This window comes from Maylandia zebra, linkage group LG12, assembly GCF_041146795.1.
Source record: "Maylandia zebra isolate NMK-2024a linkage group LG12, Mzebra_GT3a, whole genome shotgun sequence".
Lineage (NCBI taxonomy): Eukaryota > Metazoa > Chordata > Actinopteri > Cichliformes > Cichlidae > Maylandia > Maylandia zebra.
This window is the reverse complement of record NC_135178.1, coordinates 12,655,940-12,668,887: the sequence shown is the minus strand read 5'-3', so window position 1 is coordinate 12,668,887 and position 12,948 is coordinate 12,655,940. Positions and strand designations below refer to the sequence as shown.

Below are 12,948 nucleotides of genomic sequence, written 5' to 3'. Positions count from 1 at the left end.
CAGTCATCAGTGACACACAAGCCACAGCAAGCTAGAACTGTCACACCTATTCTTTTAAAGCTCTATACGGTGTTCTTACTAAAAACATCACAGAAAAAAGGTTCCAGGTAAGGACAAATATCTCCTGCTTACACAGGCTGAGTGACTCCTCTCACGTTTTGCCTTGGATCTGCCTTGGATAATAACATGATATTTTTCTTTCCCAAAGGTAAACTGGAAGCTCTTGCCATCCTGCTGCAGAAGCTGAAGTCAGAGAGTCGCCGTGTCCTCATCTTTACACAGATGTTGAAGATGCTGGACATCCTGGAGGCCTTCCTAGATTACAGACAGCTCACTTACGTGCGCATTGATGAGAGCTTCAGTTGTGATGAAAGACAGGTAAAATCACACCACATTGGATTTGTTCCTTATAAACATTTTTGCTGAAATCAAGTTTAAAGAAATGAATGTTGACAGAGGGTCTTGTCATTTTAAATATTTTAATGTGAATTAAACTATTTTCCCCCTTATCTGTCTTTTTTTATTAGTTCATGTTTGTGTGGAGGGGATCTTTGAGTTAATTTGTTTTCAATTACAAATAAGCTATAGATGCAGGCAACTAAGGCTACGTTCACACTGCAGGCGAAAGCGCATCAAATACGATTTTTTATTTTTTTTATTTTTTTTTTTGGACCCTATGCGACCCATATCCGATCATGGTATGACAGTGTGAACGGCACAAATCCGATATTTTCATATCCGATCTGGGTCACTTTCATATGTGGTACTGAATCCGATACATATCCGATGTTTTAGAAAGCGACTGCTGTTTGAATGGTCATGTCGCATTAAATCCGTCTTTTACGTCACTGACACAAGACAGACGCCAATTATCAGCGCCAGAGAACCGCCCAAGAAGACATCGTGAACACTTCCTGGCCATCCCATGTAGATGTCAGTGAAAATGTTGGGAAGACAACGTTGGAGAAACGTGAACATTTTATTTGTACTGTATAATCTGCAGATTCTGACAGAAATCTACAACTATCCTTTGAAGCACCGCTCCTCTAAAACAGCAATAAGGATAATTATTAGGTTACATTTACATTATTATGTAAATAACAAAATAACTTGAAGCAAAAATTGGGAAACCTAAAGTCCGAAGTCTTTATATTAAGGGCCATCAGTCAAACAATATTGTTTGCTCTGGGTCTAAACAGAGCGCGTTGTGTGTGACATCTTCTTTTGCGCATGCGGGCCGCTTTGAGGGTTCACACTACAGAGCGTTTGCTGGTTGCATTTTATTTGTAGTGTGAACGAGCAGACAAAAAAAATCTGATTTGATCAAAAAATCGGAATTGAGCATTAACACCTGCAGTGTGAACATAGCCTTACTGACAACAGCAGTCTCAAAAATAAACAATGAAGATAAAAATGTCTAAAGCATCTGTTTCATATTAGAAAGGATAGTTTGTATATTTACATGGCAAAGTAAATGCATGAGTACATCGTGTTTTAAAAATAAACTGCGCTGTCAACTACTTCTTCAACTCTGTTCATTCGTTGCGTGCCTGCAGGAAAATATGAAGAAGTTCAACAGGAACAGGCAGGTGTTCTGCAGCATCCTCACCAACCGCTGCTGTTCTGCAGTTGGGACTGTGTTTGACGCAGACACCATCATCTTCTACGACACAGACCTCAATCCCAGCATGGACGCACGCACCCAGGAGTGGTGCGACAAAATAGGGCGTTCCAAGGATATTCACATATACAGGTGATATTATAAAAACAAGGCATTCTGATTTTGTTTCTATTTTTGTGCTCCTTATTCCGCCACCAGATAAAACAGTTTTACCTTATAACAGTGTTACTGAAGGACTCGACTTGCGGTTTTATTTACTTTTGCATGTCCCAAGGTTGGAGAGTGGGAATTCTATTGAGGAGAAGCTCCTGAAGAATGGTACCAAGGACCTGATAAGAGAGGTGGCTGCTCAGGGTACTGACTACACCTTGGCTTTCCTCACTCAAGTAAGATAAACTCACTGAAGCTTCTACCGATATTCAGACTATAAATATATGGAAAAAAGGTTTAGATCCTGCATTATTTAGTTCTACCCAAGACATGAAATAACTGTCCTGATATTGTGTGTTTGTAGCGGACAATCCAGGATTTGTTTGAAGTGGAGGCAGGCTCGGGAGAGAAGGTGGAGGAGTTTGTCGTCCTTCACCAGGAGCCTTCAGCCTCTGAGGCCATCTCTCCCAGAGTAGCTAGACCATACATCCAGGCTCTCCAAAGCATAAACTTGGATGCCCTGTCAGAAGATGAAGAGCCGCATCGGCAAAAGCAGGAGGATGAGTTGCCAGACCAGGAGTCAACAGAGCGGGACCAGGAGTCAGAAATCCACGCCAAAGAAGAGCCTGCTCAGATAGAAGAGCTTAATGCAGTCATGGAACAGGTGGGTTTGCTTATTTTTTAATTAATATATGCAGCTTGAAAACTGGTTAAGCAAAACTAAATTACCATAACATTAAACGCTGGTTTGTTTTGTTTTTTCATTCACTCATCATTGAAACAGCTTACACCTATCGAAAGATATGCCCTGCATTATTTGGAGTACCTCCACGTCAGCGATGATGAAAAAGCTCTAAGGGTGAGAGTTAAGGCACATCTTTACAGATTAATTGCAGTGAAAATGTGGAAATTTGTTCATGAACAGGTTTTTATTTTTGTTGTTTTGTTCCTCAGGAGAAGTTGGAGTGTTCAAAGAGAAGCTGGGAGCTGCAGCAGTTGCAAAGGTTGAAGGAGGAGGAGCAACAGCAGCACATGATGGAGGGAGATGAAGATCTCTTCACCTACACCAGAGAGGATGCCTACAACATGGTGGGTGGGACGGTTTGATCTCTGCTAATCAAGCAAGAAGTGGTGCGTGGATTATTGTGCTGTAGTTGACCTGAACCTTTTCTCTGTACTTCAACAGGAGTATGTGTTTGATGCGGAGGATGGCCACACAGAAATTATGCCGGTAAGATGCCACATGTGACCTTATCTGTAAATGTTTACACAGATTCTTGAATGATGCAGACACCTGTATCTCTTCCTCATTCAATGTACTTACATTGAGCCACAACGTGAAATCCTATTTTTGCCTTTGGACGGTTTTTGACATGTGGTTTTCCACCATAGCTTTGGACTCCACCCACACCACCACAGGATGACAACGATATCTACATTGATTCTGTAATGATGCTGATGTATGACACCACACCCATGCCAGAGTCCAAGTTGCCTCCTGTCTACATTCGCAAGGAGCATAAGAGACTGAAGATGGATCCCTCAGGTAAGAAAATATCTCTCCTTTTAGAGAAGTTGTTGTAAATCTTGGGTTAAAGATTAGAAGAATGGACAAAATGCAAAAGTATCATTGCAAGTTTGTTTGGTTTTCTCCCCTAACTTGAGTGTGTTTCTTCAGCAGCAGCCAGAAAGAAGAAAAAGGGCCACGGGGAGACGGTCATTCCTCCCCGTTCCCTTTTTGAAAAAGCCAGTATGCTCAAAGTTCGCCGTGAGGTTAAAGACCAGAAAAAGAATTTCTCCCTCAAGCAGCAGGCACCCTTTGCCAAGCCCCTCCCCTCGCTGGCTAAACCTGCCACGGAGGCAGGGCAGGACAATCCAGAGTGGCTCATCAGTGAAGACTGGGCCCTGCTTCAGGTACTGGCTTTATTTACTCCTGCCTCCATGATGCTCTAAGCATCGTTAATCCATCCTGTGTTGCATTTCAGTTAACATGTTATCTTTGCTGTGTGTCCGTTAGGCTGTGAAGCAGCTGTTGGAGTTGCCGCTCAACCTGACAATCGTGTCTCCTGCGCACACTCCTAACTGGGATCTGGTGAGTGATGTGGTGAACTCCTGCAGTCGCATCTACCGCTCACCCAAACAGTGTCGCAATCGCTACGAGAACGTCATCATTCCCAGGGAAGAGGGCAAGGTAATGAAAACAGGGTCATGTACTTTACTGTCTTGCACACATTTTGCTTGTTTGTCTCAACAATCACTCTTGGGTTTTTTTCCTTTTCTTTTCTTTTTTTAAGTTGGTGTATGAGGCAAACCCCAAGAAGAAAACCAAGAGTATATACAAGGTACTCTGTCTTGCTTGGTCTTTGCGTTCAGCCGTTATTTCTTCTTGAATTCTGGGGATCATTTTTATTCTTTTTGTGTGTCCACGTTTAGTCTAAGAACAGCCGTCCTCTGAGGACCTGTCAGATCTACACACAGGATGACAATGCCACTCACATCCAGCTCTACAACAGCCGCTTTGAACTCATGAAGATCATTGCCAGCAAGAGAAGCCCACCAATCAAACCACTGTAAGTACCGAGAATTTGAAAAAAAAAAACCTACATTAACAAAATAAAAAAAAATGTAGTGCAATTATGTTGAGATAAGATATTGCCGTTTAAATGCATTCATCTATACTGCTTACAGACTCGGCATGAATCCATTTCAGAAGAACCCCAAGCATGCGTCTGTCTTGGCAGAAAGGTGCGACTTAAGTTTGTAATCACTGGGAATCAAAACCTGAAATCATTAAGCAAACAAAGAAGTGTAAGGTTTTATTTTTTTCTCATTTTCAGTGGGATCAGCTACGATAAGCCGCTACCTCCCATCCAGGTGGCATCTCAGCGGGCTGAAAGGATTGCCAAAGAGAAAAAGGTGCTTATCAGCAGTGTGCCTCCACTTGTGTTTTTATTTATCCAGGTGCTATGCCATGCTAGGAGAATGTAAGACTTATTACAGCAAATGTCTGTGAATAATTCTTTAGGTGTTGAGAGAAATCTGGTTAATATTAGTTTCCACCTGTCAGGACAGTTTTCATGCATGCGGTGCACAAAGGTAGTAGTCTACACACTGTAGCTGTTGGATTTAAAAGCAATTATGCTATTATCTAGATATAAATCAGTGATCACTCCAAATGTTTTAATAGTATAAAAATTGGAGAAAAAAAACAAGAGTGAACTACTAAAAACAGACTACCATGCATCATCTTCAGTCTGGTTTTCATCCATCTTTACAAATATATTTGCTTTTGTGTTGCCTCCATGCATTGTTTGTGGATGTGTGTGTTTGCAGGCTCTTGCAGAGCAACAGAAGGCTCAGCAGTTGGCCCAGCAGCAGACTGGAGCCCCCCAGGCTCAGGCCGCACCTGGCCAAGCCCAGGCTCCTGCTTCTGGCCAGGCCCAGGTCCCTCAGGCTGCAGCAGTCGCCGGAGCTCCTGCTGTGCCTAACGCCGTACTGGTGAGACTCAGTAGTTGAGCTATATGTTTTTACATAGTCAGATCCAAAACGAGCTAATGGAAACTTTAAACATGCTTATCATGTTTCACAGGCTGGGGGCATAAAAAATGCCACTGTGGGCACTACCATTCAGGCTGGTATGTACACACACACACACACACACACACACACACACACATGGTTTAGATTACAGTGCAGCTTGTGTCCCAGTACTTAATTCCTTTCACTTTGTTTCTTCTAGCCACTGTTGGGGGGAATGTGATTGTCAACACAATAGCTGGAGTTCCTCAAAGCCCTTTCCAGCCCAACAAACGCCTGGCGTCTTCGGTCATGCCAGGAACGCTGTCTGTGAGTCTGGTGACCTGGCACTATTAACATACAGTGATATAAATAGTATTTGGATTGGAATAAAGCAGCAAACTCAGTCATCGAAACCTTTATTCATACTATCGCTGTTATTTTGATTAATGTAGCCTGCAGGTACAGCTGGAGCACAGGTGGTCCATGCACAACAGAGGACTGTGACAGCTACTGCTGCCCCGGCTGAGGTGGTTGCCATAGCTACAGGTCAGGCTGTTAGAGCGGTTACCCCAGTGACAGCATCTGCAGTAGTTTCTACCACTATGAGCCCAGTGCGCTCACTGGTCACTCAGGTCACACCAGGTAACGAGCTTATCACTGGCTTTTCTCAGGTGCACATTTTGTTTTACAGCCCTGACCTTTTCTCTGTCCTTTTTCATGCATCGACTGTGCTGTCTCAAGGAAAGCCAATCAGCGCAGCCCAGCTCCATGTGCTCAGACAGCATCTGCCACAGGCTACATCCCCTCAGATGAAAGCCGTTAGCAAAGCCCAGGTACGTCACTACCACCTTTGTAGAATAACTACACCAAATGCAACAGTAACAGTCGCTTATAGAAAAAGTCATTTCATCTCTTGCATAAGGTGGACCTGTGGTTATGATTAGACAGATGTTAATAATAATAATTGACAGATGACAATATTTCCGTTTTACCCACTAAACAATGCAGTGCACTATTTTCTCAATGTGTGTAAGTATGACCTCTAAGTTAACTTGCATGGAAATATCTGTGTGACTTTTTTCTTCTTTTTTTTCTTATTTTTTAGGTGCACAAGCAAAAGTTGCAGCAACAGGCAACAGCAACTCAGGGCCAACAGGCTGCAGGGGCCCAGCAGGCCGCACAGGTGCCAGCTGCACAGACTGTACAAGCTAATCCTCAGCTAGCAGCTGTGACAACACAACGACCTGTGCTGGCCACCAACCTGCAGATGGGCAGATTGGTAAGATTAGAGAAATAGTGATTAGATATTGATGCAGTTGTGCAATACAACAACATAAATGCTACTTTCAGCATATATTATCAACAGAGATCTAAAAGATATAACATTAAGAGAGACTATTACAATTCACTGGTGGATCCCCAGAAACACTGCCCTCCGCTTATGTTAGTGATTGAGCTTGTGCCACCTTTCTTACTCTTGTTCTTTTCACCCTGCAGACTGCTCGAGTACCCAATCAGAGCCAGATTCAGGCCCAGGCAGGACAGACAGCTCAGGTGACTCTGACCAAGCCTCCTGTAGTTTCTGTGCCAGCTGTGGTCTCATCAGCCGGAGTCACTACATTGCCAGTGACTGTAGCAGGCATTAGTGTGGCTATCGGTCAGGCCCAGAAAACAGGTGTGTTGAAATTCTTGAATTGCATACATCACAAGATGCAACAGTATTTGCTGCTGACTATACCTGCATCATTTGGATTGGAAACCCTTTTATAGTAGCAAAATGTATGTTCTCATCATCACGATCTTCTAATATGTCTTTTAATCTGACGCACTTTCTCCGTTCTGTCAGGTGTCCCCTTCCAACAGATGCAGGTCCAGCAGCTGATTCAGATGAAGAAACAGCAGCAGACAGTTCAGGTGGCAGCTGCACCCCAGCAGAAGGCAGGGCAGCCACAGCCAGGACAGGCCACTGTACAGCAAAAGGTAATGTCTTTGTTTACATATAGAGATTTGTGTTTATTGAGAGTATCAGGAAGTAATAGTTCACTAGTAATATTACTGTATTCAATAGAGCCAGTCACAGTATTTAATGCATTTTCATTTCCCTTAGATTGGCACACAGCAAGTGACAGTCCAGACCGCCCAGCAAGGTCAGCAGCCACAGCAAAAGGTGACCTATACCACCACCCAACTCCAATCGGGAATCAAGACCCAGTTCTTCGCTACATCGCTCCCCCAGGGCCAGAAACCAGCTGGACCCCAGCAAATCCAGGTGCATCATCAGTGGCAACCCATACAACAGAGTACTTTCAGTGAAATATCGAGATTGTGTGTATGTTAAAATTTTGTTGTTTACTGCTCATATCAGCTGCCTAAGATCCCGCAAATAGTGCAGCAGCAACCAACTGTGGCCAATATTCAACAACTTGTGTCTTCTCCTCAGCAGGTAAGAGTTTAAGGCTTTTTACTAGATTGATTCTACAGACATTGGAATAACCATCACTGCAGGCTTTCACGTGTGCTGCCATTGACAAAATGCTTATATTTGATGTCCTCACTGGTGACAGCTGCAACTGAATGTTTTGTGTTTTCAAGTTGTCCATCCCATTCACCCTCTCACAAATATAAATAATCTATTTTATTACATCTGGCACAATTGTTGTCTTACATGTGAATGAACTGATAAAGTATGAGGTCAAGGTGGGACCTTGCAAAACTCTTTGGCCATAACTCAAGGATTTGGACACTAATTAAAAGGCTTAAAATTCTCCAGCACAGAATTCCAGCTCGAGGCCAGGTTGACGTTAATAAATAGTTAATATTGTTTGAAAGGGTTTTTTTGTTCTGTTTTGTTTTTTCACACGGTCACTCAAGCAGGAATCTAGTTTCCTATATTTACAGCAATAAATAGGCTGTTCATTTGTTGCACACAGTTAAGAGATTAAAGGAGGAGGGAGCATTAAAAGTTTGAAAGATGGGCATGTTTTGTCCTTTGAGGCTTGTATTTAGAACCAATTGTAGACTACAGCTTTCAGCTGAAACCAAGGGTGACTGTTTGGATCGTGTGAACGAGGATTCACGTTTAGCAACAAATAGATGTGCTCTTGTCTTTGTGAAAGGGGTCATGCTATCATCCGTCACGCTTACAGCACTGTGCTGTTTTAATTCATCATTGATGTGAAGTTATGCACAATTTGGTGAAGCTGACCAGAGTGTGTAGGGTAAAATATCAGATGAGATTTCTGTGGGGTCACTTTGTTTTGTTGTCTTTGTCACACTGAACCTTTTGACAGTTCATTTTCATTTCTGATTTTATTTGATTCATCACCGATTTTCTTAGCTTTGATATGCAGGAGAAAGGTTCGTATCAGATCTTTGAGACAGGATGGAAATGTTTAGTCTGTGTTGTTTCTCTTTAGATCCAGGCTCAGCCTCAGACTGTGACTCTGACCCAGGCTGCCACATCAGCTCCCGCTCAGGTGCAGATGATTCCCGCTGGTACGGCGACAGCCCAGGTGGTCCAGCAGAAGATCATCCAGCAACAGGTGGTGACCGCAGCCGCCTCACCCCAGATCCAGACACCACCTCCACACAGCCCAGCCCAGCAGCCCGCTGCAACCACTACTGCCGAGTCCCCGGTGCAGCAGTCTGCTCAGCCACAGCAGGCCTCCAAGGGTCAGGCTCGCCAGGGGGGCATCAGAGCCAAAACCCCTGCCAAGCCCAGTGGGGGAAGCAGTTAGGAGATACACACTAATGAGACTGTATGTACCGAGCGTTTTCCCGCAGTACAATGACGAGGTCGTGCTTTCTTGTGGATCCTGCAACAACAACAAACCTTTACTTTACTCCAACCTCTCTAATCTTGTGTTCAACATGATTTCAGTGCTTGTATCTAAATCATTCTGGGAGATCAATCATGATGCTTCTGCCAATAATTCTGCTGGGATCCATAACTATCTCTCACTTGATCAATAACATTCTGCTCTTCATTTGTTTGTTGTAGAGCGTTTCTCGAAATTTCCCCCACACCTACCACATAATCTCACCGTATGACAGCAGTCACGCCTTCTGCACAGTGGTTATATGACTCAACAGATGTATGAGGCTGAGGATTATGGGTGATTTTTGTTTGTTTGGTTGGTTGTTTTTTTTTTTGCATTGGGAAATGAGCTCTCTATTAGAATAAGTGTATTCATAAATAGTCTTGTTTTATGTCCAATTCTCTTGTTGTCTATAGATACTGAATGGAGAATAATGCACGTTCCTTTAGTCTTTTTTTTTTTTTTTTTTTTTTTTTATTATTTCAGCAAATACACTGTAAACATGTACTTTAGTATTTTGTTTCCTCATAAATTCTCCTTTTTTTATTGATGTGAAAGGAAAAAAAACATGTAAATATCAACAGCGGACATTTGTACTTGTAAAGTAGTTGTGTTTTCATTGGATTTTTCAGCCCAATTGTAATAAAGTGTTTTGTTTTTATACACAAATTCATCTTTTCCTTTCATTAAATCGTTGTAAGTACTTTGAAATCTTGTGACTTCTTACATCTTATTTCAGCACACATCCTCTTTTGCTTTTACAGCCTTGTACACTGTGGAAATAAACACTTGATTTGAAGAGTTAAGACTAGAAAAGAAATCAGTTTGTCTGCAAGACCTGTAAGATTATTACACTTGTTAAGATTTCTTCAGTTGAAGGCCAGGAAATAAAAAAACTTGAAAGACCCTTCACCCTAAGCCTAAATTGAGCTCTAGCTGCAGAGGCACATAATCTGGTCTGCACTTACTCAGCACCTTTAAACCTACAGAGCCCTTAATGTTGTTCAGTTTCATTCGTTTACACACACACGGCGTTGGAGCAGCAAACCCAAGAACGCTTTAGGATGCAGAGGAGTCAGACATCAAGTCACTGAAACCACAGCTGACCCCCTCTGATGTGTGCATCAGCTTCAAGTTAAACCACCGTTACACCGCCTCATTTTGGTCCATATTACATTATGGCATGACACAGTTGCTGCAAATTTCCCAGCTGCACATCCATAATGTGAATCACCTGTTTCACCACATCCCAATGTGCTCTATTGAACTGAGATAAAGTGACTGTGGAAGCCATTCAAGTACAAAGAAGTAATGTCATGTTCAAGAAACCAGTTTGAGATGAGCTTTGTGACCAGGCGCATTATCCTGCTGGAACCAGTCAACAGACGATGAGGACACTGGTCTTAAAGGGATGGACATGGCCAGCAACAATACTCGGGTAGGCTGTTACATTTTACTGCGCAAAACAAAATATACTCCACACCATTACACCACCAGTAGCGTGAACTGTTGATCCATGCTGTTCATGCCAAATTCTGACTCTGCCATCCAAATTTTATCAGACCAGGCAACACTTTTCCAATCTTCTTTTGTACGATTTTGAATGGTAGCTTCAGTTTCTTGTTCTTAGCTGACAGGTGTGGCACTGGGTGTGGTCTTCTGCTGGTCCAGCTCTGCTGCTTCAAGGTTTGATGTGCACTTCTGCACACCTCAGTTGTAACGTGTGTGACTTCCTGTTGCCTTCCTCTTAGCTTGAAGCGGTCTGGCCGTGAACTCTGAGATCAACAAATCATTTTCACCCAGAGAACTGCTGCGCACTGTGGAGAGCTCCCAGCAGATGAGCAGTGTGTGAAATACTCAGAGCATTCTCCCCCTTCCTGATGCTCAGTTTAAACTTCAGCAGGTGGTCTTAACCTTGTGTACGTGCACTGACTGAACTGGGCTGAACTTTGGTTACTGTAACAAACTATTTTGTCACGCATCTATTAACAAAAAAAATATGTAATACTAAACCTCCCTGAGTACAAAGAGATGGATAAAAGTTTTGCTTCTTGGCATGAATTTGTGAGCAATCAGTGTTGGACTTCCTGCCTGTTTGCACGCTGACTTTCTGAATTAAGAAAATTGGAGGGTTGCTGCAAATTTGCTTCCAAAAATGGTGCAAATGCAGATTTGTGATTGCCCAGAAGGGGTCGCTGGTGTATCAGAATCGCCTTGTCTGCTTTCCGAAGGAGGCCCCACTACTACTCCAGATTTTCAAGCTCAGTGATATTTCCCATCTGCTCCTCAGTGCACGCCCTGCCTCTTTCACTGGCACTCGGTGGCCGGCCCGCATTCACCGCTAAACGAGTGAGACAAGAGAGGTGAGGTGGAAGAAAGGACTCAGAGATGAACAGATGGGCAGAGCTGGTTTCTTTTGGCCAGGACGTCATTCCATCCCTGAGCCCAACCTCTGTCATTGATACTAGTAAAATGCGTCCTTTTTCTCGTAGAAAAAGATCTGCTCACCTGTTATTTAAATGGCAGTTTACAGCAGACAGAGGCAGCATGAAGTGAAACTTCATACTCAAAAAAAAAAAAAAGGAGAGCATTTCTACTGTGATTTTAAACCAAAGAAACAGCAGGCGCTTTGTGATGCGGGCACTGAGAGTGACACATTTCCAGTAGCAGGCTGTGCTTCCAGAGAGCCCTCACAGCAGCAGGTTGTTGTTTTGATATTTTCATTCCCAATGAGAAAGTCATGCATTTAGGAGGAGGAGGGTGCGGTATAAGCAGTGTGGCGTAAAGGCTGCTGAGTGGTGTCAGTCGCTTTTATCTTCCTGCTCAGACACTAGCCGCCCACCAAGTGAGTGTTTACCTCAGACGGGTCTTTAAAGCCTCTGAAGAGTGTCAAATACGCGAGGGAGAAATGAGGGCTGCTCTTGCACTATTGTGTGTGGCTCTCCCCCCCGCATTTGCATAGAGCCGTGAACAAATGCCCCTGAAGCATGTGGAAAAGCACAGGAGCCCATTTGAGTGACAGCCTCTGGAAAACCGGGATGATACAACGATTACATGTGTTGACACAGCTCCAGTGAAGAGATCAACATGGCAAACGGCTTTGTTGTTGCCTAAGAAACAAGCAGAGCTGAAGGCAACGCGTGCACAAGCAAGCTTAGCAGGCCTGTACGGAGGGCCAAGGCTGCCTAAATAAATGGCCAAACGCTTAAATAAAAGGAGACATTACAAAGCTGCGTGAGCGTGAAACAAACCATCTTCAAATGATATTCTTGTTTGCTTTTGCCTACGATTGAGATACTTTCACATTTACTTTCCGATGTTATTGGTTTGATGAGTTGGTGTATTTATTTATATACTAGTTTCCCTTCCCCTCTCTCTCTCACACACATCCGCACACACATACACAGACACACACTCGTATTCTTTTTACAGTTCTTCCGGTACGCAACTGAGAACTGTCAGTCAAACTGGGTCATGGGTTCAGCTTTGCACCTGTTGGTTGATCAAAACAGGATCACAACACAAGCGGTTGCCTCATTGCGGGAAGTTGCTAAAGAAGCGAGGTTAAACAGCCCAACTGAAAATAACGCCGTCAATCAGTACAGTGGAACGGAAATGTAAGCGAATGGGGGAATTTTCGCAAAAGCCAATAAATAAATATACAAGAAAATGAAGACGGATAAATAGAGAGAGTATGGCAGTTTCTGTCATCTGTGAATGAGTGTGGGGATAAAAAAGAAAGAGATCAGGTATTAGGGAGTCCTTAGGAGCGAGCTCTGCCTCACCCTGCAGATGATAAAAGTCCAAATCCTCTCTCTCTCTCTCTCTCTCTCTCTCTCT

The 12,948-nt window shown here is 43.3% G+C and overlaps 1 protein-coding gene and 1 long non-coding RNA gene across 6 annotated transcripts in view; one reads left to right on the top strand and one right to left on the bottom strand.

The window, feature by feature from the left end:
- The window catches only part of ep400 (E1A binding protein p400), a 27,825-nt gene extending 18,006 nt beyond the window's left edge, over positions 1–9,819 (top strand). For 4 of the 5 annotated variants that reach the window (XM_012917296.4, XM_012917297.4, XM_012917295.4 and 1 more), the window contains 25 exons: positions 209–378; positions 1,557–1,753; positions 1,896–2,007; positions 2,136–2,435; positions 2,556–2,630; positions 2,726–2,860; positions 2,958–3,002; positions 3,164–3,317; positions 3,450–3,685; positions 3,789–3,962; positions 4,066–4,113; positions 4,205–4,341; positions 4,460–4,516; positions 4,609–4,687; positions 5,105–5,269; positions 5,361–5,406; positions 5,511–5,617; positions 5,743–5,932; positions 6,032–6,123; positions 6,396–6,569; positions 6,788–6,965; positions 7,137–7,270; positions 7,398–7,559; positions 7,656–7,733; positions 8,707–9,819. In XM_012917296.4, coding sequence (XP_012772750.3) covers positions 209–378; positions 1,557–1,753; positions 1,896–2,007; positions 2,136–2,435; positions 2,556–2,630; positions 2,726–2,860; positions 2,958–3,002; positions 3,164–3,317; positions 3,450–3,685; positions 3,789–3,962; positions 4,066–4,113; positions 4,205–4,341; positions 4,460–4,516; positions 4,609–4,687; positions 5,105–5,269; positions 5,361–5,406; positions 5,511–5,617; positions 5,743–5,932; positions 6,032–6,123; positions 6,396–6,569; positions 6,788–6,965; positions 7,137–7,270; positions 7,398–7,559; positions 7,656–7,733; positions 8,707–9,027 — 3,566 coding nt within the window. In that variant the 3' untranslated portion in view covers positions 9,028–9,819. The remainder of the gene's footprint in view (positions 1–208; positions 379–1,556; positions 1,754–1,895; positions 2,008–2,135; positions 2,436–2,555; positions 2,631–2,725; positions 2,861–2,957; positions 3,003–3,163; positions 3,318–3,449; positions 3,686–3,788; positions 3,963–4,065; positions 4,114–4,204; positions 4,342–4,459; positions 4,517–4,608; positions 4,688–5,104; positions 5,270–5,360; positions 5,407–5,510; positions 5,618–5,742; positions 5,933–6,031; positions 6,124–6,395; positions 6,570–6,787; positions 6,966–7,136; positions 7,271–7,397; positions 7,560–7,655; positions 7,734–8,706) is intronic. The other variant, XM_012917293.4, reaches the window with a different exon arrangement.
- On the bottom strand, positions 8,581–12,948 carry LOC143421459 (uncharacterized). The gene is made up of 2 exons (XR_013101116.1): positions 12,894–12,948; positions 8,581–9,105 (listed from the first exon to the last, which is right to left on the bottom strand). It is a non-coding gene; the product is annotated as an uncharacterized LOC143421459 (long non-coding RNA).